The sequence below is a fragment of the Colobus angolensis genome, unplaced genomic scaffold (assembly GCF_000951035.1).
Source record: "Colobus angolensis palliatus isolate OR3802 unplaced genomic scaffold, Cang.pa_1.0 Scaffold184, whole genome shotgun sequence".
NCBI lineage: Eukaryota > Metazoa > Chordata > Mammalia > Primates > Cercopithecidae > Colobus > Colobus angolensis.
The window spans coordinates 915,925-939,560 of NW_012114977.1; the positions used below are offsets into that span (position 1 = coordinate 915,925).

At 42.5% G+C, this 23,636-nt stretch overlaps 1 protein-coding gene across 2 annotated transcripts in view; it reads left to right on the top strand.

Annotated features, from left to right (window-relative positions):
• The first annotated feature begins 10 nt into the window (after positions 1 to 10).
• The window catches only part of INTS10 (integrator complex subunit 10), a 35,465-nt gene continuing 11,839 nt past the window's right edge, over positions 11 to 23,636 (top strand). Inside the window, exons 1-13 of one of the 2 annotated variants that reach the window (XM_011939787.1) lie at positions 11 to 528; positions 1,137 to 1,204; positions 2,416 to 2,519; positions 3,223 to 3,362; positions 5,907 to 5,988; positions 6,774 to 6,914; positions 7,350 to 7,521; positions 8,273 to 8,442; positions 9,881 to 10,014; positions 13,685 to 13,841; positions 15,311 to 15,393; positions 16,457 to 16,609; positions 20,329 to 20,437. In XM_011939787.1, the coding sequence (XP_011795177.1) occupies positions 400 to 528; positions 1,137 to 1,204; positions 2,416 to 2,519; positions 3,223 to 3,362; positions 5,907 to 5,988; positions 6,774 to 6,914; positions 7,350 to 7,521; positions 8,273 to 8,442; positions 9,881 to 10,014; positions 13,685 to 13,841; positions 15,311 to 15,393; positions 16,457 to 16,609; positions 20,329 to 20,437 (1,642 nt within the window). In that variant the 5' untranslated portion in view covers positions 11 to 399. The remainder of the gene's footprint in view (positions 529 to 1,136; positions 1,205 to 2,415; positions 2,520 to 3,222; positions 3,363 to 5,906; positions 5,989 to 6,773; positions 6,915 to 7,349; positions 7,522 to 8,272; positions 8,443 to 9,880; positions 10,015 to 13,684; positions 13,842 to 15,310; positions 15,394 to 16,456; positions 16,610 to 20,328; positions 20,438 to 23,636) is intronic. The other variant, XM_011939788.1, reaches the window with a different exon arrangement.

Sequence of the window (23,636 nt, forward strand, 5' to 3'; positions counted from 1 at the left end):
CGCCCCCGCCAAACTGAGCAATACCCAGACAGGATGGAAATGGCGAAGTGGCCTAGCGCCTGCCCGCTCCCGCGCATGCTCCCTGACTTCACCAGGGTCACGCTGCAGCCCGCAGGAAGGAAAATCCACTTCTCCGCATTTTGGAGGTGACCTGAAAGCGGTTCAAATGCTCTGACTTCTCAGAAGAGGAGGGGACCGGGCGGTAACGAGGAGCCAAGGCGAGGCGACGGCTCGTAAAACCCGGAAAAGCTTTCCCGATCCACTCTGCGGGACTCCGAGCGCCTCCAGACATGCGCAGTAGCCTCTCCCGCGGTGGCGGCAGTGGCTGCCGTGGCTGCTGAGTGTCCAGAGCCGGACGTTCCGGCCGCTTCGGGCCGGCGGCTGGAGAGCGCCCGCGTCATGTCGGCCCAGGGGGACTGCGAGTTCTTGGTGCAGCGAGCCCGGGAGTTGGTGCCGCAGGACCTGTGGGCAGCCAAGGCGTGGCTGATCACGGCCCGCAGCCTCTACCCCGCAGACTTTAACATCCAGGTGAGGTCCCGGCCGTTCATGCGGCCGCCCTGCGGGGAGGTGCGCGTTCCGGTCGCTCGGGTTGCCCAGGCTCAGAGCTGCGCCTGCCTGGAGGCAGCCGCCTCCTGCCCGGCCCCCTCTTTTCTCCCCTCCCACTCCCTCTTCTCTCCCCTCCCATCCTACGCCTTGCTCCTACACCTTTCACCCGCCTCACTCCTACACCTTCCAGGAGCCCTCTCCCCACCACTTGAGAGACGGCCGACCCCGCTTGAGGTCGGGTGTGCTTGGGTCCCTGGGGCCCTGCGTGCCATCTGGCCTAGACAGCACATGATCGCCACTAGCAAAAGGCCATTCGCTCATTCATTCATCATAATGGCAGCCGTTTGTTCAGTGCCAGCGACTTTGGAAACATTATTCCACTTAATCCTGGGAGCCTGAGATTGCAAGTGAACCCCAGGGTCACACTCTAAGCCGAATGGCAAGCCTGCCATATATGTGGTGGTGTGTCACCAGGCGGAGCTTCACTCTCAGGTCCTCCCTTCCCGCGGGAGGGCCAAGGAGAGATGCTGGATGAGCTGGGAGCCATCCAGGCAGGGGTGAATGACCAGGGTACCTGATGTATGTTGCAGTATGAGATGTACACCATCGAGCGGAATGCAGAGCGGACCGCCACCGCCGGGAGGCTGCTGTACGACATGTGAGTGGGACGCTTGCCATCACTTATACTGCACTGCATCTCTCCATGAGGTTTTGTTTCTGTCTGCAGAAGTGGGAGTTGAGGGAAGATCTTCCAGTTCATCTACATCTTCGATACCTAAAGCAAACCTAGTAAGGAGTCCAGGTCTGCCATAAATTGCTGATGTGGCTTTTGCAGAAGAGTTTAATTGTTATTCCTATGTTTTATCCTTGTTAAAACTTCTATTCCATAATTTATTCTAGAAAGAATATGTGCTCATTGCAAAAATTCAAACACTACTTCTTATAGAGAATAAAAAGTGAAAGTGCCTCCTAAACTCAACCAGAATTAAGTTTTGTAGGCAGTATATCTATATATATATACATAATACATAAATAGGTTTTTGGGGGGAAGAGGTGACAAAAGTGAGACCATACTACCCTTGCCCTGCAGCATGTTTCCTTTACTCACTGTAATGGATCCCTTCCCATATCAGTACGTGGAGATCCACTACATTCCTTTTCATGCCTGTGTAGTATTTCGTAGCCACTCTTTTCTTGGTAGACATTTAAATAGATAGTTTTAAATTATTTGAAATTGTGTTCAGTGTGTCAACAATTTTGTAGTCATATTTTGGTGTTTTTCTGTGGAACAGATTCTAAGACATTTTCATAGTTAAAGGTTATGCGCATTTGAAAGTTTGATACACTATGAAATTACTCTCCAAAACGGTTGATCCCAATCTACATTACCACGAACGGTGTATAAAGAATGTGTTTTCCCATACCCTTCCCAACATTGGATATTATTAGTCTCCTTTTAGTTCCTACCACTGTGATAGGAGAAAATGGTATCTTGCTATTTTTTTAAAAATTCTGTACTACTCGTACTAAGATTCAGTATTGTTTCAACTGTTCTCTTTGGCTATGTGTATTCTGTGATTTGCCTTTGCCTATTTTTTCTTTCGAATAGTTTTTCTTGTTGACTTTTAGGATTTCTTTCTATATTATGGTTGTCTTTTCACCTATAAAGCCCACTAAAGACTTATGTGAGTACTCTCATTTTTATAAATCAAATAATTCTTGTTTTTACATTTTTATTTTGGTTTGTTTTGGCACGTCTAAGCATTCACTTGGAATAAAGGAAACTTTTTCACCAAACGCTAATGTTTTTTCTTTTGGATACTGTATAGACTTTGACATTTTAATTTAATGTATTTATTTTAAAAATAGGTTTGTGAATTTCCCAGATCAGCCGGTGGTGTGGAGAGAAATCAGCATTATTACGTCAGCATTAAGGAATGATTCACAGGACAAACAAACCCAATTCTTAAGAAGTAAGAATAATGGTGTATAAGTTACCATTTCTGGAATACAAAATCATAGATAGTAATTTCACACACAAAAAAGTCACACCTAGGGTATTGATAACCCTATGTATGTTTTATTCTTGGCAACCAAAGTCTATAATAATGTCACTCAGTTCCTTGATTTGCTTAGAACCCTTTAAGCTTCTTTAAAGGATATGGATTTGTCAGTGAGACAAGAAATTAATTATATATATTTTTAACAGGTTTTACAGTAACCAGATAGCAGCGATAGATTAACCAGCTCTCCACAAAATAGGAGAGAAGCTTTTAGTAATTTAGAAGCTTTCTCTTTAAACTTCTCCATGTTGCTGTAGTCAATCAAAGATTTCAAATTCTACATAAAATAGCAAGTAGATGTTTAGGTCATTTCAGCTTCAAAAAGCACATGCTCTCTATCTCAGCCTGCAACAGGCATTCTTGTGACCATTCACATACGTCATTGTTTTTTGAATTTGATCAGTCTGCCAAATATTTTACCATGATTCAGCAAACATCCTATGCCAGATACTATTGGCCCCAAAAGGCTGCCAGGTTGTAGGTGAAACTTAACCACATTGATGTCACATGTGGTGTTTACTGTTCTGTACATGAAAATGCCTTACTCAGCACTTTTTGCTTCAGTCTTTTCTGTCCACAAGAAACTTTTAAAAGTGAAATATGTTTCGTACAGGTTTATTTGAAACTCTGCCTGGTCGGGTCCAGTGTGAAATGTTACTAAAGGTCACGGAACAATGCTTCAACACTTTAGAACGATCAGAAATGTTGCTTCTACTTTTGAGGCGCTTCCCTGAAACGGTGGTGCAACATGGGGTGAGATTTTATTCTTTCCCTTCTCTTAATATAAAATACAATGGGTCATCAACAGATTCATCGGTATGGTGAGGAGCTACAAAGCAGAAGTTTCTGAAGAGTACTGGTTAAGATTGAACTGAAATAAAAGGTTCTTTGTTAGTAAAGCTAAACGGACATTTTTTTTTTTTTTTTTTTTTTGAGACGGAGTCTCGCTCTGTTGCCCGGGCTGGAGTGCAGTGGCCGGATCTCAGCTCACTGCAAGCTCTGCCTCCCAGGTTCCCGCCATTCTCCTGCCTCAGCCTCCCGAGTAGCTGGGACTACAGGCGCCCCCAACCCCCCCCGGCTAGTTTTTTGTATTTATTTTAGTAGAGACGGGGTTTCACCGTGTTAGCCAGGATGGTCTCGATCTCCTGACCTCGTGTTCCGCCCGTCTCAGCCTCCCAAAGTGCTGGGATTACAGGCTTGAGCCACCGCGCCCGGCCTAAACAGACATTCTTTTTACCAAATTTTAGAAGTTTCCAGGAGAAGCTGTTTTATCAGAAAAACTACCAAGCTCTGACAGTACTATTTATTTGCAATCCGTATGTTAAAAAGTAATCTTTTTCCATTGTATTCTACAATGTGCTTTTGAATTTAGGGTACAGTTTATAGTCTTTTAACAGATGCGTTTTTCCTGTGCTTCTGCCCTATGGAGACTGTTTTCGTTCTATTCCTGCCCCTTCCCTTCAGCTGTACTAATTATTGAGTGCTATTGGCAGGCATGGGTAAGTGCTAGGTATCTCCTATCTTCCTAAACCCCCTTAAGTAAATAGTATCCCACTTTACAGATGACGTAACTGAGCATTTCACGTTTTAGTAACTTCCCATAGCCAGTGAGGTGTCAGGAGTCAAACCATTCATTCGATTCGTTCATACTCTGTGGCTTATTCTTTCCCATGCCAGTTTTCTGGCATCTGGCCCTGGTTAATCATTTCCATACCTGCTTAGTCTTCTAGGGTTGCCATAACAAAGTACCACAAACTGGGTAGCTTAAAACAACAGAATGACTCTCACAATTCTGGAAGCTAGAAGTCTAAAAGCCAGGTGTTGGCAGAGCCATGTTCCCTCTGAAGGCTCTGGGGAAGAATCTTTCTTTACCTCTCCCTGGCTTCTCATGGTTGTCAGTACTCTTTGGCATTCCCTGGCTGGCAGCTGCGTCACTCCTCCAATTTCTCCTCCATCATCACATGATCTTTCTTTTGTGCCTGTGTCTTTACATGGCCTTTTTTTGTTTTTTGTTTGTTTGTTTTTGAGGCACAGTCTTGCTCTGTTGCCCAGGCAGCAGTGCAGTGGCATGATCTTGGCTCACTGCAGCCTCTCCCTCCTGGGTTCAAGCAATTCTCACGCCTCAGCCTCCTGAGTAGCTGGGATTACAGGTGTGTGTACATGGCCATGTTATAAGGATGCTAGTCATTGGATTGAGGGCCTTTCTAATCCACTATGACCTCATCTTAATTAATTATATCTACAAGGGCACCTGTTTTTTTTTTTTTTTTTGAGACGGAGTCTCGCTCTGTCGCCCAGGCTGGAGTGCAGTGGCCAGATCTCAGCTCACTGCAAGCTCTGCCTCCCGGGTTTAGGCCATTCTCCTGCCTCAGCCTCCCGAGTAGCTGGGACTATAGGCGCCCGCCACCTCGCCCGGCTAGTTTTTTTTTTGTATTTTTTTAGTAGAGATGGGGTTTCACCGTGTGAGTCAGGATGGTCTCGATCTCCTGACCTCGTGATCCACCCGTCTCGGCCTCCCAAAGTGCTGGGATTGCAGGCTTGAGCCACCGTGCCTGGCAAAGGGCACTTTTTAAAAAAAAAGTTAAGATATATATGAGGTCACATTCTGAGGTTCTGGGGGGATATGAATTTGGGAGACACTGTGCAGCCCAGCACACTTTCTGCTCATAACTGTGACCTTTAACCTTCTGTGTGATGTTATCTTTCGCACTTTTCCACTCCTATGAGGCATCCCTGTGTGGTCACAAGGAAGCTGACACCAGTGTCTTGGTGGATTTGGGTAAGAGACTGTCTACTATGCTAGGGCATCAGCAATGGAAAGGTAGCCTTAAAACTCTGACCTTTCTGCCCAGTCTACGCCAGACTGTATGACTGGCTACTCCTGAGAACTGATCTTGAACATGATACGTTTTGTCTATATTGATACATCTTCATGTAGAGAATAAATTTAAGTTTCTTTATTTCTTAGAAAATCTCTGCCTCCAGTTCCAATGCTTCCTTTACATTTCTATAGACATTTTGTTAATTCCTGTTCATCGTTAATTAGAATTTTGCTAATTCTGAAGAGAATAACCAAGACAGAGTGGTCAGATGTTCAGGTGAATTTGGCCTTCTAGGGTGTGTGGCTGGTGCATTCTTTTACTTTCTAGTTTTTAAAATGTGATTATTTGTTTCTCAGGTAAGTTTGATTACACCAACTATGATAAGTTAAAAAAAAAAAAACCCGTTACTTCATATAGTTCTGACAGCTTATGCTACGCTGTAACACATTTAATGATTAATTTTGTTTTGAAATAGGTTGGCCTTGGGGAGGCACTGTTAGAGGCTGAAACTATTGAAGAACAAGAATCTCCTGTGAACTGCTTTAGAAAATTATTTGGTAAGGAAAATTGTATTCTCTATTACTTCTATGGTAAGTTAATGTGCTGGGGTAAGTGTTGGTTCAGGGATAAGCTCATAGATGGAAGGCAAAGGAGCTCTGTGTGTTATGGCATTTAAGTTCTTATTTTTTTTTTATTTAGAAAGCATTTTAGCTAGGCGTGGTGGCTCATGCCTGTAATCCTAGCACTTAGGGAGGCTGAGGTGAGTGGATCACGAAGTCGAGAGATCGAGACTATCCTGGCCAACATGGTGAAACCCTGTCTCTACTAAAACTACAAAAATTAGCTGGGCGTGGTGTTGCATGCCTGTAGTCCCAGCTACTAGGTAGGCTGAGGCATGAGAATTGCTTGAACCCGGGAGGCGGATGTTGCAGTGAGCCGAGATCATGCCACTGCACTCCAGCCTGGTGATGGAGCGAGACTCTGTCTCAAAAAAAAAAAGCATTTTAAACAACTTCTAAACTTCTGTTATGTAAGATCTGATACCTCTGAAAGAATATGATAACTATGTATGTAAGTATGAAGCATAATAGTAAAGAAACATCTGAATTCAGTGGAAGAACTGCACCCTCACCCACAGCGTAGAACTGCTTGTGTGTTTCCTCCCTGACTCCAGCTACTGGTGTCTCTCTGCACAGCACGTTTTGAATACATGAGTCATAAGGGACTTTCCCCCTGTATATTTTAGATACTACATCACATGAACTCTAAAAGCTTTTGTATCTGTTGGAACTCTAGGGTAGATAACCTAATTAATTTATTTCTTCTTTTTCTCCTCCAACAGTTTGTGATGTCCTTCCTCTAATAATTAACAACCATGATGTTCGACTGCCTGCCAATTTATTATATAAGTACTTGAACAAAGCAGCTGAATTTTATATCAATTATGTCACTAGGTCTACTCAAACAGAAAATCAGCATCAAGGTAAGGAAGAATATCCTGTACTTTTATTTAAATAGGCTTTAGTAAAATTGCCAATTCAGAAACCCCTCAATATTCTGATTATTCTCCTCTGGATACTTACCAGTTTGGGAGTGTTTCAAAAGATGGTATCTAGAAAAAAATACTAGAGTTAAAAGATGAGGCTTTTCTGGAAGCAATGCTACCCCTTGATCAAAACAGTCTTCTGGCTGAGCTGTAACGTTATTGCATGGAGCATTACACATGTACCATGACGAAGTAGTGGAAATTACTTCTTGCTTATACCAGTGGCCTGTTGTCAGTCCTTGAGCAAAACATGTATGTGTTGGAATTCTGTGCTCTGTGCGTTTTCATGGGGAGTCAGACTTTCTTTATCAGGTACCACGTCAACAATAAGTCATAATGTTAATTATAAGTTCCTTTTTTCTTCCATCTCAGGTGCCCAGGATACATCTGATTTAATGTCACCTAGCAAACGTAGCTCTCAGAAGTATGTAATAGAAGGGCTGACCGAAAAATCATCCCAGATCGTGGACCCTTGGGAGAGGTTGTTTAAGATTTTAAATGTTGTTGGAATGAGATGTGAATGGCAGATGGATAAAGGAAGACGGTAATAAATAGCTTATTTCCAGAATTGCCTATTGATTCTTTTGGATCCTTATAAAAACAAAAACATGCTTTTTAAAACTGTGTAATGCATAGGTATAGTTTTTGGGCAAATTTTGTGACACTCAATACTTAGGCAAAAGAGGATGGTTTTTCATTTTATCAAAAGATTTCTGGCTGGGCACAGTGGCTCACACCTGTAACCCCAGTGCTTTGGGAGGCTGAGGTGGGCAGATCACTTGAGGTCAGGAGTTTGAGACCAGCCTGGCCAACATGATGAAACCCCATGTCTACTAAAAATACAAAAATTAGCCAGGCATGGTGGTGCGTGCCTGTAGTCCCAGCTACTTGGGAGGCTGAGGTGAGAGAATCACTTCGCCGGGAGGCGAAGGCTACGATAGGCCAAAATCACACCACTGCACTCCAGCCTGGGCGACAGAGTGAGACACTGTCTCCAAAAAAGAAAAAAAAAAAAAAAATTCTTACTGAAATATGAACTATTAAGACGATGTTATGTTTGAACCTCTCCTTGCTACTTCAGAGAAAAGCTACTTAGCATGTTTGTGTCATGAAATCTTGATCACCACCCTGATTCAGAAGGGAAAAGTTACCATTTATATTGAACAATAAAGAATAGTTTTACATGCCTAGAGCAACATTTGGTACATGTAATGTTACCACCAGAGCTTTCCTTTAGACTTTTTGCTGACCAGCCCAGAGTAATCGAGTAAGTTTCATCATTCCTTCTTTTTTAGAAGCTATGGAGATATTTTGCATAGAATGAAGGATCTCTGCAGATACATGAACAACTTTGATAGTGAAGCACATGCGAAATATAAAAACCAAGTGGTGTATTCCACCATGCTGGTCTTCTTTAAGAATGCGTTCCAGTATGTCAACAGCATACAGCCGTCTCTCTTCCAAGGTTGGTTTGCAAATTTTAGAGTGTCCAAAAAGCTGGTTCATACTGTGGGGATGGTAAGGAAGATGAAAGTGTTCATCCACTATTGTTGGATCCGAATAACCGTGGGGCGGTACCAGTCCTTTTTATAGTTGGTGATTTGGTTTTGTTTAGTTTGGCTTAATTGGTAGTTTTTATGTAAGTATGTTTCATTAAAAGTTTCTATATCAAAGGGCACAATGGTACTGCACAACTAAATACAGATATCAAATGCTACTATTTTGAAAATAATAGCAGGCTGGGCACGGTGGCTCACGCCTGTAATCCCAGCACTTTGGGAGGTGAGGCCAGCGGATCACTTGAGGTCAGGAGTTTGAGACCAGCCTGGCCAATATGGTGAAACCCCATCTCTACTAAAAATACAAATATTAGCCGGGCATGATTGAGAGCACCTGTAATCCCAGCTACTTGGGAGGCTGAGGCAGGAGAATCTCCTGAACCCAGTAGGCAGAGGCTGCAGTGAGCTGAGGTCACACCTTGCACTCCAGCCTGGGCGACAGAGCAAGACTCCATCTAAGAAAAAACCAGTAGATGTAACAACATATTTAAGTACATTTCATGAAGACATCACAGTAGGCAAAGATTTATTCAGTAAAATATCCATTTTATATATAGAGTGTATGCATAAATATACTGTAGAAAATTTGAAAAATAGAAATAAGAGTGAAATCACCCACAATCCTTCCAGTATAATACAGCATTTGTTTTTATGTATTGCCTTATAATATCACATATATTTAGATTTTGTTTGGAATTTGTAACTATAATGTAAGTATAATTTGGTAGTCTTTTTATGGTACTTTAATGACTCATGATCATTATAAAAAATTTGCAGATACATAACAAATACAAAGAAGGAACTGTCACTTGTATTCCACTACTGACAGGAAGTCTTTAACAATTTGGTATATATCTTTACAGTCTTTTTCTTCTATGTGCATCTACTTGTTTGTTTACCTAATTGAGATCACACTGAACATATTTTTAATGACTTTTGTCATGATAGTTGAGTAAGCTTCTCCCTTGTTTTAAGTATTCTTTACCTAGCTGCATTTTTAAATTATTTATTTATTTATTTTTTAAGTCTTGCTCTGTTGCCCACGTTGGAGTGCAGCGGTGTGATCTCAGCTCACTGCAACTTCCGCCTCCCGGGTTCAAGCAATTCTCCTACCTCAGCCTCCCGCGTAGCTGCGACTACGGGCGCTGCCACCATGCCTGGCTAATGTTTTGTATTTTTAGTAGAGACATGGTTTCGCCATGTTGCCCAGGCTGGTTTCAAACTCCCGAGCTCAGGCAATCCACCCACCTCAGGCTCCCAAAGTTCTGGGATTATAGGCATGAGCCACCACGCCCGCCCTCCTTGCTGCATTTGTTAAGTGTTGGTGTTTTTCCCCATCCTTAGGTCCTAATGCCCCGAGCCAAGTTCCACTGGTTCTTCTCGAAGATGTATCGAACGTGTATGGTGATGTAGAAATTGATCGTAATAAACACATCCATAAAAAGAGGAAACTAGCTGAAGGAAGAGAAAAAACCATGGTAAGGCTTTCAAATATACTTACTAACAGATTGGATGGGACAGTCTGCTAGAGATGAATCTTTGTAAAATGTGGCTTTGGAGCTAAATCGATAAAGCTTGGGTTTTAAAATTGTATGATATATTAATAATTACTAAGTCAGTGGTTCTCCACTGGAGGTGATTTGCCCTTTAGGGGACATTTGGCGATGTCTGGAGACATTTTTGGTTGTCACAGCTTGGTGGGGAGGGGCCAGGGATGCTGCTGAGCACTTCACAGTGTACTGCCCCAAAGGTCAGTGATGAGGTGGAGAACCCATGGTATACGTTCCTTACGCATGTTTTGACTGAATGGCATTGATTCCGTTTAAAAAACAAAACCAACATGGCATCGGACCTCTAGAGCAGGGTGCAGTGTGGGGTACTGGCCTCAGAATGGAAAGCTCTGAGGTGTGCAGGGCAGCAGGAACAGCCTGTGGGCAGATGCAGAAAAGATTTCATGAAGGAGGTCAACACTGAAATCAGTGCTGAAAGATGAAGGTTTTGTCCGTTGGAATTGGGAGGCAGATTTTGTTGAGAGGGAAAAGTTTGCACAAAGATGCAAGAAGTCCGAGAACGTGAAGAGTCGTCCGTCCTCTAACCTGACCAAGCAGTGCCCCAAGCCCGTCGAGGCTGTGCTCCGTGGTTACAGTGCTTTTCCCTCGGATCTCTGCACAGCTAGGTCCTGGTCACTTGGTCCCAGCCCAGACGAGTCTCCCTCTGAGGCTTCTCCTGAACACCCATCTGAAGTAGCTGTCCGGGTCTCTCTTTTTATTCCTCTGTTTAAATTCTCTGCGGCATCCTCCTTGCTATCTGTGTTTTCTTGTTTATTCACTGACTGGTTTACTTCTTCACTAGAGCACAAGCGCCGTGGGGCCTAGCATTTTCTCTGCCTCGTCCTGTACCATACCCCAGGCATCTGAGTAGTGCCTGGGCTGGAGCAGGTGTGTGGTGACCATCTGGTGAAGGGGGGAATTCCCATTGATCCCTCCTGGGTTTGGCGTGCAGGCTATGGGATGGCTGTTTAAACCTGGCCCAGCTGTTCTTCCTTCGGGTTTTTTTTTTTTTTTGGCCTGTCAAGCATTCATCTAGCGAGCCCTGTTCTCATAACCCGGCCTTCTACCCAATGTGGGATTTCCATCCATTTTTGTTTTCATGGTCTTAACTGATTTCATCCTGATACTCATTCTATCCCTGAGTCTGCCCCAACCTGATGCAGGTCCAGACCTTAAAGGCCCATGAGCTCAGCTCAGAGATACCTTGCTTTGTTCACAGTGTTTTGTTTGTTTAAATAACCTAGCATTTAAAAATTAGAAACCAGGCTGGGTGCAGTGGCTCATGCCTGTAATCCCAGCACTTTGGGGGGGCCAAGGTAGGAGGATCACCAGCCCAGGAGTTTAAGACCAACCTGGGCAATATAGTGAGACCCCATTTCTATAAAAAATGAAAAAAAAACTAGCTGGCTGATGGCATGCCCCTGTCATCCCAACTGTTTCAGAGGCTGAGATGAGAAGACCCCTTGAGCTCAGGAGTTCAAGGTTCCAGTGAGTGATGACCACACCATGGCCCTCCAGCCTGAGCAACAGAGGGATATAAAAATAAAATAAAATAAAAATTAGAAACCTAGCATTTCTCATAACAATCCAGATTTCTGACTTCCTTTTTGTAATTAGGATATCTGATCACACTGGCCCCTGGTGGTAACCCACAACTGGAGTTAGGGGTGGCCCACATCAGTTCTCCAGCCAGCTTACATGACAGGCATGTGATGTAAGTGGCTGGTGCTGGGACGGGCCTTTCCTGTGGGCATCTGTCCCCCACTTGGTGCATTCTTGCTTCAGAGAACATCCCCAGTGCTTCAGAGTGTACTTGCACATTTCAAAATCAGTTTCTCTAAATTTAAAAACATTTGAAACTCACACTAGTCCCACCACATCTGGGGTCCTTTCATAACTTCCTGATCTTATGTTGAGGCAGGAATGTTTTCCGTAAGCTGCAGCACTAGCGCCATGCATGTTCGTGTATATTAAGTTGCCATTACTTGGCAAAGAACAGGCCCCTGATGAAATAGTACCTGGCAGATAGGGTTGTGGGGTTTTTTTTTGGTAGAGACAAGGTCTCTCTATGTTGCCCACATTGGTCTTGAATTCCTGGGCTTATGCAATCCTCCCACCTTGGCCTCCAAAATAGATGGGATTACAGGGGTGAACCACACCTGGCCTGGTAGATAGGGTTTGATTGGAAAGGGGTGTTTTTTTCCTAATGCAAAAACATTACTTAGGGAGGATGAGAACATAGAGCAGAACGGTGGGGTAGGGTAAGGTTGCCAAGCACAGGGACTAGCAGGAAGATACCAAGCTCAGAAAGTGGAGAGAAAGGTGGGCAGCGGAGGGAGGGGCTGACAGCTTCCTGCCCGTCTTACCTGAGATGAGCTTGAGGACTGAAGCTTTTAGTGACAATAGTTGGGCATATTTTTAAATGATCTTAGTGGAGTAAAGATCTGCAGGAAACATTTAATTTGGGTCATTACATCAGTAAACTGACCTAGGTAGACTAAAAGATTCAGAAAATTCTTAGCAAAATAAAATTCAGTGGAGCTGTTTTACCTTTACTTTTTTTTTTTTTTTTTTTTGGCAAAACATCTGACTCTATCCAGCGGTATTTCCGATAATTGCCTTTCTCTATAGCCCTCTCTTTTCTGAGGGCTTTATATTACTTGAGATGAAAAGCAAGAAAAGTAGAAATCTGTATTGTAAAATACAGAGGGCATTATTAGGTAAGTGCAGACAAATGTACTTTCTGACCAGGACCCTGCACTGGGTGAGGAGAGCGAGAGAGGGGTGACCAGTGCAGGGGAGTCATGTACAATGAACCAAAGATAACTAACAGTTATTCTCTGACATTATTTCTTACAAGATGCAGGCTTTCATTTTGTTGTTGTTGAGACGGTGTTTTGCTCCGTCGCCCAGGCTGGAGTGCAGTGGTGCGATCTCTGTTCACTGCAGCCTCTGCCTCCTGGGCTCAAGCGATTCTTGTGCCTCAGCCTCCTAAGTAGCTGGGATTACAGGTATGTGCCACCATGCCTGGCTGACTTTGTATTTTTAGCAGAGACTGGGTTTCGCCATGTTGGCCAGGCTGGTCTCGAACTCCTGGCCTCAAGTGATCCATCCTCCTTGGCCTCCCACGGTGCTGGGATTATAGGCGTGAGCCTCCACGCCTGGCCCCGAGTTTAATTTTATCCCAGTACATGCCAAACCATTATTTGGAAGTCAATTAAATCATGTCACGTGTTAGAAAAAAAGAGTAAACTATAAACAGGTCCTTTTTAAGCTGTGTCTCTCAAGGTAAAAATCTAAATTTTGACTTTCATAAAATTGATATTTTTAAACTTTGCACCGAAACCACAAGCAAACATAAGAATTTAGCATCAGAAAAAAATTCATTTAATTTTAAAAGTAAAAATGGAATGTGTGAGAGTATAAAGACAAAAAAAAATTAATTTTCAAAGCTAAATTGTTAAATTCAAAAAAATTGTATGTATGTGGTATCCTTTGGTATAAAATTCATATCATGGGCAAAACTGGCAGCAATAATATGTTTCCATATATGACTATATTTATAACTGAATTAACCATGTTCTCCACATTCTTTAAGCAGAGTTCAGACGATGAAGACTGTTCGGCGAAAGGAAGAAATCGTCACATTGTAGTCAATAAAGCCGAACTTGCTAACTCCATTGAAGTGTTAGAAAGCTTTAAATTGGCCAGGGAGAGCTGGGAGTTGCTCTATTCCCTAGAATTCCTTGACAAAGGTAAGAAAGCACATGTCATTGGTGCTGTTTAATGTTTTATATAAAATCATCATGCTACTTGAAATGTCAGGTCACTCATGGCAAATTAAGTTGATTCCAGTAGTTCATGCATTTTTTTTTTTTTTCTTGTTTTGAGATGGAGTCTCACTCTTTTTCACCCAGGCCGGAGTACAATGGCGAGATCTTGGCTCACCTCAACCTGGACCTCCTGGGTTCAAACAATTCTTCTGCCTCGGCCTCCCTAGTAGCTGGGATTACAGGCACGTGCCACCATGCCTGGCTAATTTCTTGTCTTTTTAGTAGAGACGGGGTTTCACTGTGTTGATCAGACTGTTCTTAAACTCCTGACCACGTGATCTGCCTGCCTCAGCCTCCCAAACTGCTGAGATTACAGGCATGAGCCACCGTGCCCGGCCATATTGCTGTTTTTATCTGCATTAACTCCATTGTCTGAAAAACTCAAAATCCAAAAACTATAGGAAGCCTATTTTCCTTTGAATATACTGGGTATTTTGACATTGCTTAGAAATCACTAACTGTTTGCTAACTAAGGTATTCTTACTACACTTTGGAATCAGGGCCCCTTATTTTACTTTTAGCCTGTGGACATTCATCCCCTGGCTGCAGTCATGTGTCATACAGAGCCCTTGGCCAGATGTGCTGTGTCATCTTTTCTAAGTAAATTTAGCACTGTTCAGTTTCCCTTTGTTACATTTGGGATTGTGAACACATATGTGACAGTTCTAGAGGGGATCTTTCCTTTAGTTAGAAATTGATTTTTTAAAAAATGAATAAAACCTTTTAGTGTCATTGTATGTTTGTTATTTTAATTAGGTCAAAATAAAATGGGCTAGGCCAGATGGCTCATGCCTGTAATCCCAGCGCTTTGGGAAGCTGAGGCAGGTGGATCATTGAGCTCACGAGTCAGAGACCAACCTGGGCAATATGGCAAAAACCCTTCTCTATAAAAAAACAAAAACAAAAATTGGCCAAGTAGGGTGGCGTGTGCCTGTAGTCCCAGCTATTCAGGAGGCTGAGGTAGGAGGACTGCTTGAGCCTGGAAGGTCGAGGCTGCAGTGACCCATGTTAGGGCCACTGTACTACCAGCCTGGGCGATAGGGAGAACATCTCTAAAAATAAGATAAAATAAAAATAAAATGAGACCTTGTTTTGGGGAAAGCAAAGTAGTTTAAAAGATAAATGAGGAAATACATGAAAGGCAGGTTAAATAGTTCTTGGCACCTGGTATGTGCTCAGTAAGTTGTTAGTGTCTGCAAAATATTGCTTGTGTATTACTGATAAGTGTTGTGTGTTTCTTCTCTACTTGAAATTCTAGAGCAGTGTTTTAGAAATCAAAGTCAAACTTGATATGCATTTTTGGTAGTTTGTCTCTGTTCTCTCTTACTGGATTTGTTTGTTTTCTGCTTCTGCGCTACATATATTTGGTAAATTTGTTCTTGACTTCTCAGAATTTACAAGGATTTGCTTGGCCTGGAAGACGGATACTTGGCTTTGGTTAAGAATCTTCCTCACTGATATGATCATCTATCAGGTTGAGTATTACACATATTTTAGGTACCTGTGTCTGTACAGGATGGCTGTGGTAGCAAACCAGCTTTCCCTTGCAGAATGTATCATGTTCCCTCTTGGGCTAGTCTGCTGCCTGCTGACATCTGTTCTGTCTTCAGTGGCTGAGGGGGTTATGGTCCATTTTCCTTTCAAAATAACTCTGGGCTGGGTACTGTGGCTCATGCCTGTAATTCCAGAACTTTGGGAGGTCGAGGTGGGAGGACTGCTTGAGCCCAGGAATTCGAGACCAGCCCTGGCAGCATAGTGAGACCCTGTCTCTACAAAATAAAAAACTTAGCCAAGTGTGGTGGCATGTGCCTGTAGTTCCAGCTACTCAGGAGGCTGACGCGGGAGGATCACTTGAGCCCAGGAAGTCAAGACTGCATTGAGCCATGATAGCACCACTGCACTCTGGCCTGGGTGACAGTGAGACCTTATATCAAAAACAAAACAAAACAAACACTTCAAAATGACAAGCCTGTACCTTCTGTGTTACTTTTGGTATATCCAATCACACCTCTCTGTAAAAGTAAGATTTTTACTTTTCGGTAAAAGAGGATTACTTCTCACCCTCCTTCTCTCTCTGCTGGTGGAGTCTGCCTGGCCGTACTGTTCTCCGGCATCTTAGACCTAGAACCGAGAGAGTCGATAATTCATGAATCAGGTGTTGTTGGAATGGGCAGGTTGCTGCTTCCATCCTTCATAAAGGAGAGGTGGTGCTTGTAGTAAAATATTTCTAAAGAAGTGTTATATCCAAAATGTGCTGGGTCAAAGGGCTTGGTTATTTTCTTTAGTCTTAAGACCTAAGACCAGAAAGAAGAATCTTCATCCTTATAAAGTACCGCCATAAAGAACTCTCACCTGGCTTTAATTAAGTTGATTTGATTCTATTGCCAAGTCTCCATTTCTTCCTCAGATGATGGAACCAAGCCACCATCTTTGTATAATTGCTTGCTCGTTGTTTCATGAACTCTGTAAGGGCATTTTTTACATTTATTTTTTTAATGGCGATGTTTTTCCCCTCCTTTCTATTCTATCTTTCTTAGGGTCAATATAAAAAGGCGATAGCCAGCCTGCATCACTTAGCAGCTCTCCAGGGATCCATGTCTCAGCCACAGATCACAGGGCAGGGGACCCTGGAGCATCAGAGGGCACTCATCCAGCTGGCGACGTGCCACTTTGCGCTAGGGGAGTACAGAGTGAGTACTGCACACATGCCGGCCGCAGGTGCACGGGGCCACCTGGGCTTTCTCCTTTCCTAGCGTGGCTTTTCATTCAGTGCACGTTTGTTTCAATTTGGTCTTTCTGCCTAGACTTATTACTTAATCTGCTAGTGAACATCACAATGATTTTGTTTTACTTAATTTTCTCTTTATTGCAGCTTCCCTGAAATAAGGCATCAGTACTTTTTAAGTTTCTTGTTCATTGTTCCATTTGTTGGAGGATTTTTCTTTTTATTATTTTTCTTTTTATTATTATTACACTCTTGCCTGTTCCATTGTACTTGGAAAAACAAGGCCATTATTAAGTGGGAAATGGAGGATTTATATTTAGCTTACTCAAATCTCAGATTCTCTCTTTAAATGGTAAGAACATGCCAGGCGCGGTGGCTCATACCTATAATCCCAGGACTTTGGGAGGCTGAGGCTGGCAGATCACCTGAGGTCCGGAGTTCGAGACCAGCCTGGCCAACATGGTGAAACGCCATCTCTATTAAAATACAAAAATGAGCTGGGTGTAGTGGCGGGCACCTGTAATCCCACCTACTTGGGAGGCTGAGGCAGGAGAATCACTTGAACCTGGGACGCAGAGGGTGCAGTGAGCCAAGATTGCACCACTGCACTCCAGCCTGGGCAACAGAGCGAGACTCTGTCTCAAAAAAAATAAATAAATAAAATAAATGGTGATAACACCTGATAGGGGTATTGCAGGAGCAGCTTTATAAATGAGTGTGTTTCCTCCAGGAGGTTTTGAGGCCTTCCTACTACAGGATGGTGACTGTGTTTTTATCTTTGGACTCTCATGACACCTACCACAGTACAATAAGTGTTTGAATTCAATTAAAATGATAACCATGTTATTGTGTATTCAAGGACTGTATAAACTGAAGGCCACAGCATAACACAACAAACTGATTTCTTCTCACCTCTCTATATGTTGTTGATCACTTTGTGATTATAAACCCTAAATTTTTTGTAACTTGAACTCTGAAATATGATTATTAATTTGTCCTAATGATCTTTAGAAAGGAACAGTTGGAGAATGTGTAGAGCATTCAAAATTGAAAATGCTTTTCCACCATTATTTATATAATTACCCATCAGTTACTTAACTCTAAGTTTTAATTAATTCCTTTTAAGAACTTAAAAGGCAGCACATATTTACACCGACATACGTATCTCACGTAGAATTAGCTATACCGTGTACTACTTCATTGTAGTAGGCAATATAAACTACTAAACAAGACAGACTCGTCTAGATTAAACAAGACAGACTCATTCCCTTTGAGGGCTTAGTTCCATCCTCTGAGTATATCACTATTAGACCTATGGGCAATGTCAGACTTACCTGATTCCTGCCTTCCTGTCTTTAGGCCAGACTCAGTATGTCCAGATGTAAGTGTCCTTAGTTCTCTGGCTGTCTTAGTCTACTTGGGTTGCTATAACCAAATACCAAAAAGTGGGAGGCTTGTAAACAATAGGAGTTTATTTCTCATAGTTCTGGAGGCTGGGAAGTGCAAGGTCGAGGCGTCAGCAGATTCAGTGTCTGGTGAGGTCCCTTTTCCTCGTTCATAGAAGGGACAAGAGTGCACTCTAGAGTCTCTCTGATAAGGGCACAAATCCCATTCATGAGGGTTTTGCTCTTATCATCTACTCACCTCCCAAAGGCTCTCCCTCCTGATGCCCTCACATTGGGGGTTAAGTTTCAACTTACAAATTTTGGTGGGAGCATAGACATTCAGACCATAGTACTGGCCCTTAGACACAAAACTTTCAAGTCTTGGTGGACTCCTACTGTAGCAAATCCTTTTGATTCTTCCAGTGTGATACTAATCTCTTTGCTATATTACCTTGTATTTCTATTGTCACCACCCAAATCCATGCCTTTTAACTAAGTTTCTGGCCTATAACCCTTTTTCCAACCCTATAAAATTATGGTCATTGCTCTCTAAAATACTGCTTTCATCATTCCACTTAACTGAAGTATTGGCTTTCTTGGTGCTCAGTGTTGAACCCTGCTGTTGGCTGGGGAGTAGAAGCAGGGTGTGGGGAATATGGGATCCCTGCATTCAGGGGCGTATGGTTTGAGTTAGGGAAAAAAGTGTGTTTGTATGAGACAATGAAAAAATCAAATATTAGTTGGTAGTCCTCAGTCATAGGCACAATAGACATTCGGGGAAGGGCATTTTCTTTGTTGGATCCAAAGAGTCAAGGAAAGATTTATAGAAAAGATTGGCTGGAGATGGGCATCGAAGGATGGCAGCTCATAGCTCTGGAGTACGAGTCCTGGCCAGCTCTGTGACATTGACAGGTTACCTTACCCGGGCCTATCCAATTCTAGAGTTCAAGTTTTCAACTACCAGGCTGCCCATCTCGCTAAACTAGAGCTTCACAACCCTGTGGGCATAGGTGGGTTCTAGAGGTGCCAACATATGGATCCTGCAGCCTTTGGGGCAGTCAGCCATGACCTAGGGCTGCTGGGCCACCCAAGGACAACTGCTGCCAACCCTGAGCAGCCACACACAAATTACTTTCAGGGTGTGCCACAACATGAAAAGGGTTGGGAAGCATGGGTTTAAATCCCCGCTTCTGGGAGTTCAACAGTGAGAACACATGGACACAGGAAGGGGAGCATCACACACTGGGGCCTGTCAGGGGGTCGGGGGCAAGGAGAGGGGGAGCATTAGGACAAATACCTAATGCATGCAGGACTGAAAACCTAGACGACAGGTTGATAGGTGCAGCAAACCACCAAGACACATATATACGTAACAAATCTGCACGTTCGGCACATGTATCCCAGAACTTAAAGTTTAAAAAAAAAAATTACCCAGAGACCCAGAGATGTCTCTGGCCTTTTGCATAAAACAAAACAAAATAAAAAAAGCTCCACTTCCTCCTCTGGAAAATAGAGAACAAAAGGGTTTGCTTGACACAGATAAAAGGCTCATTGCATGGAATCTGATTGTTGTTAGGAGAATTTGAGTAGATAGAGGGGGAACGGTGATGCGGACTGTCTGGATCAAGGCCAGCCTGCACAGAGGCACTTCGAGGCTCCTCTGCACCAGCACTGCATCCGTCCAGTGTCTCATCTCTGTCCTAGACCAAACCTCTGGCCCTCACGTAAATCACCTGAACCCATACATAGCCCTTCCCCATGTCTTTCTCTCCTGCTTGAAAGGCCTCTTTTCTGCATTCCAAATCCTCTATTTAAGGCTTAGGTCAAGATAACCTTCCTGCCTGAAGCTTTTCCTGCTAGTTTCTCCTGTGTGTATTTTCTCCTGCATTTTAACTTATGCTCTCTATCATACCCCTTAGACCTCTGCTACATGTTTTCTTTGTTAGTTTTTCTACGCAGTGAGTTAGTATCTTTCAGGCAGGGACATCTTTCTTTTGGCTGCTGCTGTGCTGTTGAACACCTCAGTACTTAATGCTTGGTTAATTTTTAAGTTTTGTTTTTTAATAGCAAAGAATGGGTTATTGTTCCCTCAAAGGTCTACTACATAGATTTGAGTCTTATTGTTTACTCTTTCTGTATTGACTGTTGAGCAGTGGTAATGATCACATAAAGAGGCAGAAATACAGACCTCCATGGACACATTGCTTGATTGTATGCTGCAAATATTTTGGTCCTTTGTTTATTTGATTTCAGTTCGGAAAGCTTCAAGTTAGTTCCTTTTTGGTCTCTTCCGCTTTAGATGACATGTGAAAAAGTCCTTGATCTGATGTGCTACATGGTACTACCCATTCAAGATGGAGGCAAATCCCAGGAGGAACCCTCAAAAGTAAAGCCCAAATTCAGAAAAGGTACAGTGACATGTTTTATTATTATTTTGTAAAAATAGCTTTAGAAAGTGAGGTACGGTGGCTCACACTTGTAATCTCAGCTATTCAGAAGTCGAGGCGGGAGGATAGCTTGAGCCCAGGAATTTGAGACCAGCCTGGACAATGTAGTGAGACCCCATCTCTTAAAAAATTTAAAAAGAAAAGAAAAGTAGTTTTAGGACCCAAGGCTGAACAATGTTTTACAGTTCCTAATGAGATAATACTGCTGCAGGGCTTGCCAAATTGTATAAAAAGTTAATCCCTTTCGAAGTGTTTCCTTGGCTCTGATTTCATGAGCAGCTGTAAATGTCTTTCTTCCAAAGCTCTCTTCACTTCCTGCGTTTGTTATCTCTTTGACAAATTTCAGTGAACTCTTTTTCCTGTCTTTACAATTCTAGAAAAATGTGTAGATGATTAATGAGGAGGTATCTGTCAGCATATCCCTCTGAAACCATTCTGAGCTTCACCTCAAGCTTTCTGTCAGCACATCCCTCTGAAACCACTGTGAGCTTCAGCTCAAGCTTCGTGTTGCTTGGAAAATGAAACGTACAACTGATCTAAGTTGGTTAGAAAAAGATTCATAAATTAAACCTGAAGAAAAAGTTGGAAAAAGATACATAAATTAAACCTGAAGAAAATAGATGACAGGAAAGAATAATGCTAAGAGCAGAAATCAATGAAATAGAGAACATTAATAAAACTAGAAGTTTTCTTTGAAAAATATTATAAAATTGATAACCCCCTAACAAGATCGATCAGGAGGAAGGTGAACATAAATTACCAATATCAGAAATGAAAAAGGGAATGTCACTACAAATCCTACTGCAATCAAAAGGACAGTAAAAGAATACATTATGAAAAACTTTATGCCAATAAATTCAACAACTTAGATGAAATGAAAAAGTTTCTTAAACACAATTTACCAAAATTGACACAAAAAAGAAATAGAAAATCAGAATGTTCTGCCAGGAATGGTGGCTCATGCCTGTAATCCCAGCATTTTGGGAAGCCAAGGAGGGCAGATCATTTGAGCCTAGAAGTTTGAGACCAGTGTGGGCAACATGGTGAAACGCCATCTCTACTAAAAATATAAAAATTAGCCGGAGGTGGTGGTACACACCTGTAGTCTCAGCTACTCAGGAGGCTGAGGTAGGAGAAGCATTTGAACCTGAGAGGCAGAGGTTGCAATGAGCCGAAATCACACCTCTGCACTCTAGCCTGGGCAACACAACCAGACTCTGGGGGAAAAAAAAAAAGAAAGAAAGAAAGAAAATAAATAAATCAGAATCTTCCCTTAGCTATTAAAGAAATTAAATTTGTTATCAAAAACCTTCCACAAAGAATTCAGGTTCAAATGGCTTCACTGGTGAATTCTATCAAGAATTTAGGAAGAAACAGTGCCAATTCTACACAAACTCTTATCAGAAAATAGAGGAAGAGTCCCAATTCATTTCTAAAGGCTGACACAATAATCCTGATAGTAAAACCAAACAAGAGTATCACAAGAGAAGAACTTGAAAGGCCAGTGTCCATCATGAACTATAATAGGTGTAAAACCCTTAACAAAATATTAGCAAACTGAATACAGCAATATAGAAGGACAATCTATTATGACCAAGTGTACTAGAAATGCATAGGCGTTTGAACATGCAGAAATCAGTGGCCGGGCACAGTGGCGCACACCTGTAATCACAACACGCTGAGAGGCTGAGGTGGGAGGATCACGAGGTCAGGAGATAGAGACCATCCTGGCTAATGTGGTGGAACCCCATCTCTACTAAGAAATACAAAAAAGTAGACAGGCAGGGTCGCAGGCGCCTGTAATCCCAGCTACTCTGGGGGCTGAGGCACGGGAATCGCTTGAATCCGGGAGGCGGAGCTTGCAGTGAGCTGAGATTGTGCCACTACACTCCAGCCTGGGCTACAGAGCGAGACTCTGTCTTTAAGAAAAACAAAAACAAAAACAAACAAACAAAAAAATTAGTGTAATTCACTCCATTGGCAGATAGAAGGAGAAAAATCATGACTGTCTTAATAGATGCATACAGAATTCAATATCAGTTCAGGATAACAAAAATCTTAGCAAACTAGGAATAGAAGGAAACTATTTTTTAACATCAAACTTAACTATGAAATATTGAATGCTTTCCCCCACTAAAATTAGAAACAATACAAGGATGTCTGCCCTCACCACTTCTGTTCAATAATCTGGAGATTCTAGGCAGTACAGCAGGCAGGAAGAGTGAATAAAGGCATAAAGATTTGACAAATACGACTATCTTTATTCACAGTTACATATTTTGGCCAGGCATGGTGGCTGATGCCTGTAATCCCAGCAGTTTAAGAGGTTGAGGCAGGAGGATTGCTTGAGCCCAGGAGCCCAAACCAGCGTGGGCAACAAAGTGAGATCCCATCTCTACAAAAAATTTAAAAATCAGCCAGACTTAGTGGTGTGAACCTGTAGTTCCAGCTACTCTAGAGGCTCAGGCAGGAGGATCGCTTGAGCTCAGGAGGTCAAGGCTGTGGTGAGCTATGATTGCATCACTGCACTCCAGCCTGGGCGACAGAGAAAGATTTCCCTGTCTCAAAAAACAAAAACAAAAAAACCAACACAGTTACATATTTGGCTGTGTAGAAAACGAGGGAATCTCCACAAATTCCCAAGGCTGGGCACAGTGGCTCATGCCTCTAATCCCAACACTTTGGGAGGCCGAGGCAGGTGGACCACTTGAGGCTAGGAGTTTGAGACAAGCCTGGCCAACATGGTGAAACCCCATTTCTACTAACAACACAAAAATAAGCCAGGTGTAGTGGCACACGCCTTTAATCCCAGTTACTCAGGAGGTTGAGGTGGGAGAATCACTTGAATCTGGGAGGCGGAGGTTTCAGTGAGCCAAGATTGCACCACTGCACTCCAGCCTAGGCGACAGAGTGAGAGCCTGTCTCAAAAAAAAAAAAAAAAGTTCCAAGACATTTTAGTGTATAAAAAATCAATTCAATTTGTATGCTATTAATAATTACAAAATGAATTTTTTAAGATACTGTTTCTAATAGCATCATAAAAACATAAAATACTTAGAGGTAAATTTAATGGAAGATATGCAAAACCTCCACTTTGAATATCACAAAATATTTCTGAGAAAAATCAAAGATTTTTGAAAATGGACAGATCATGTTTCCA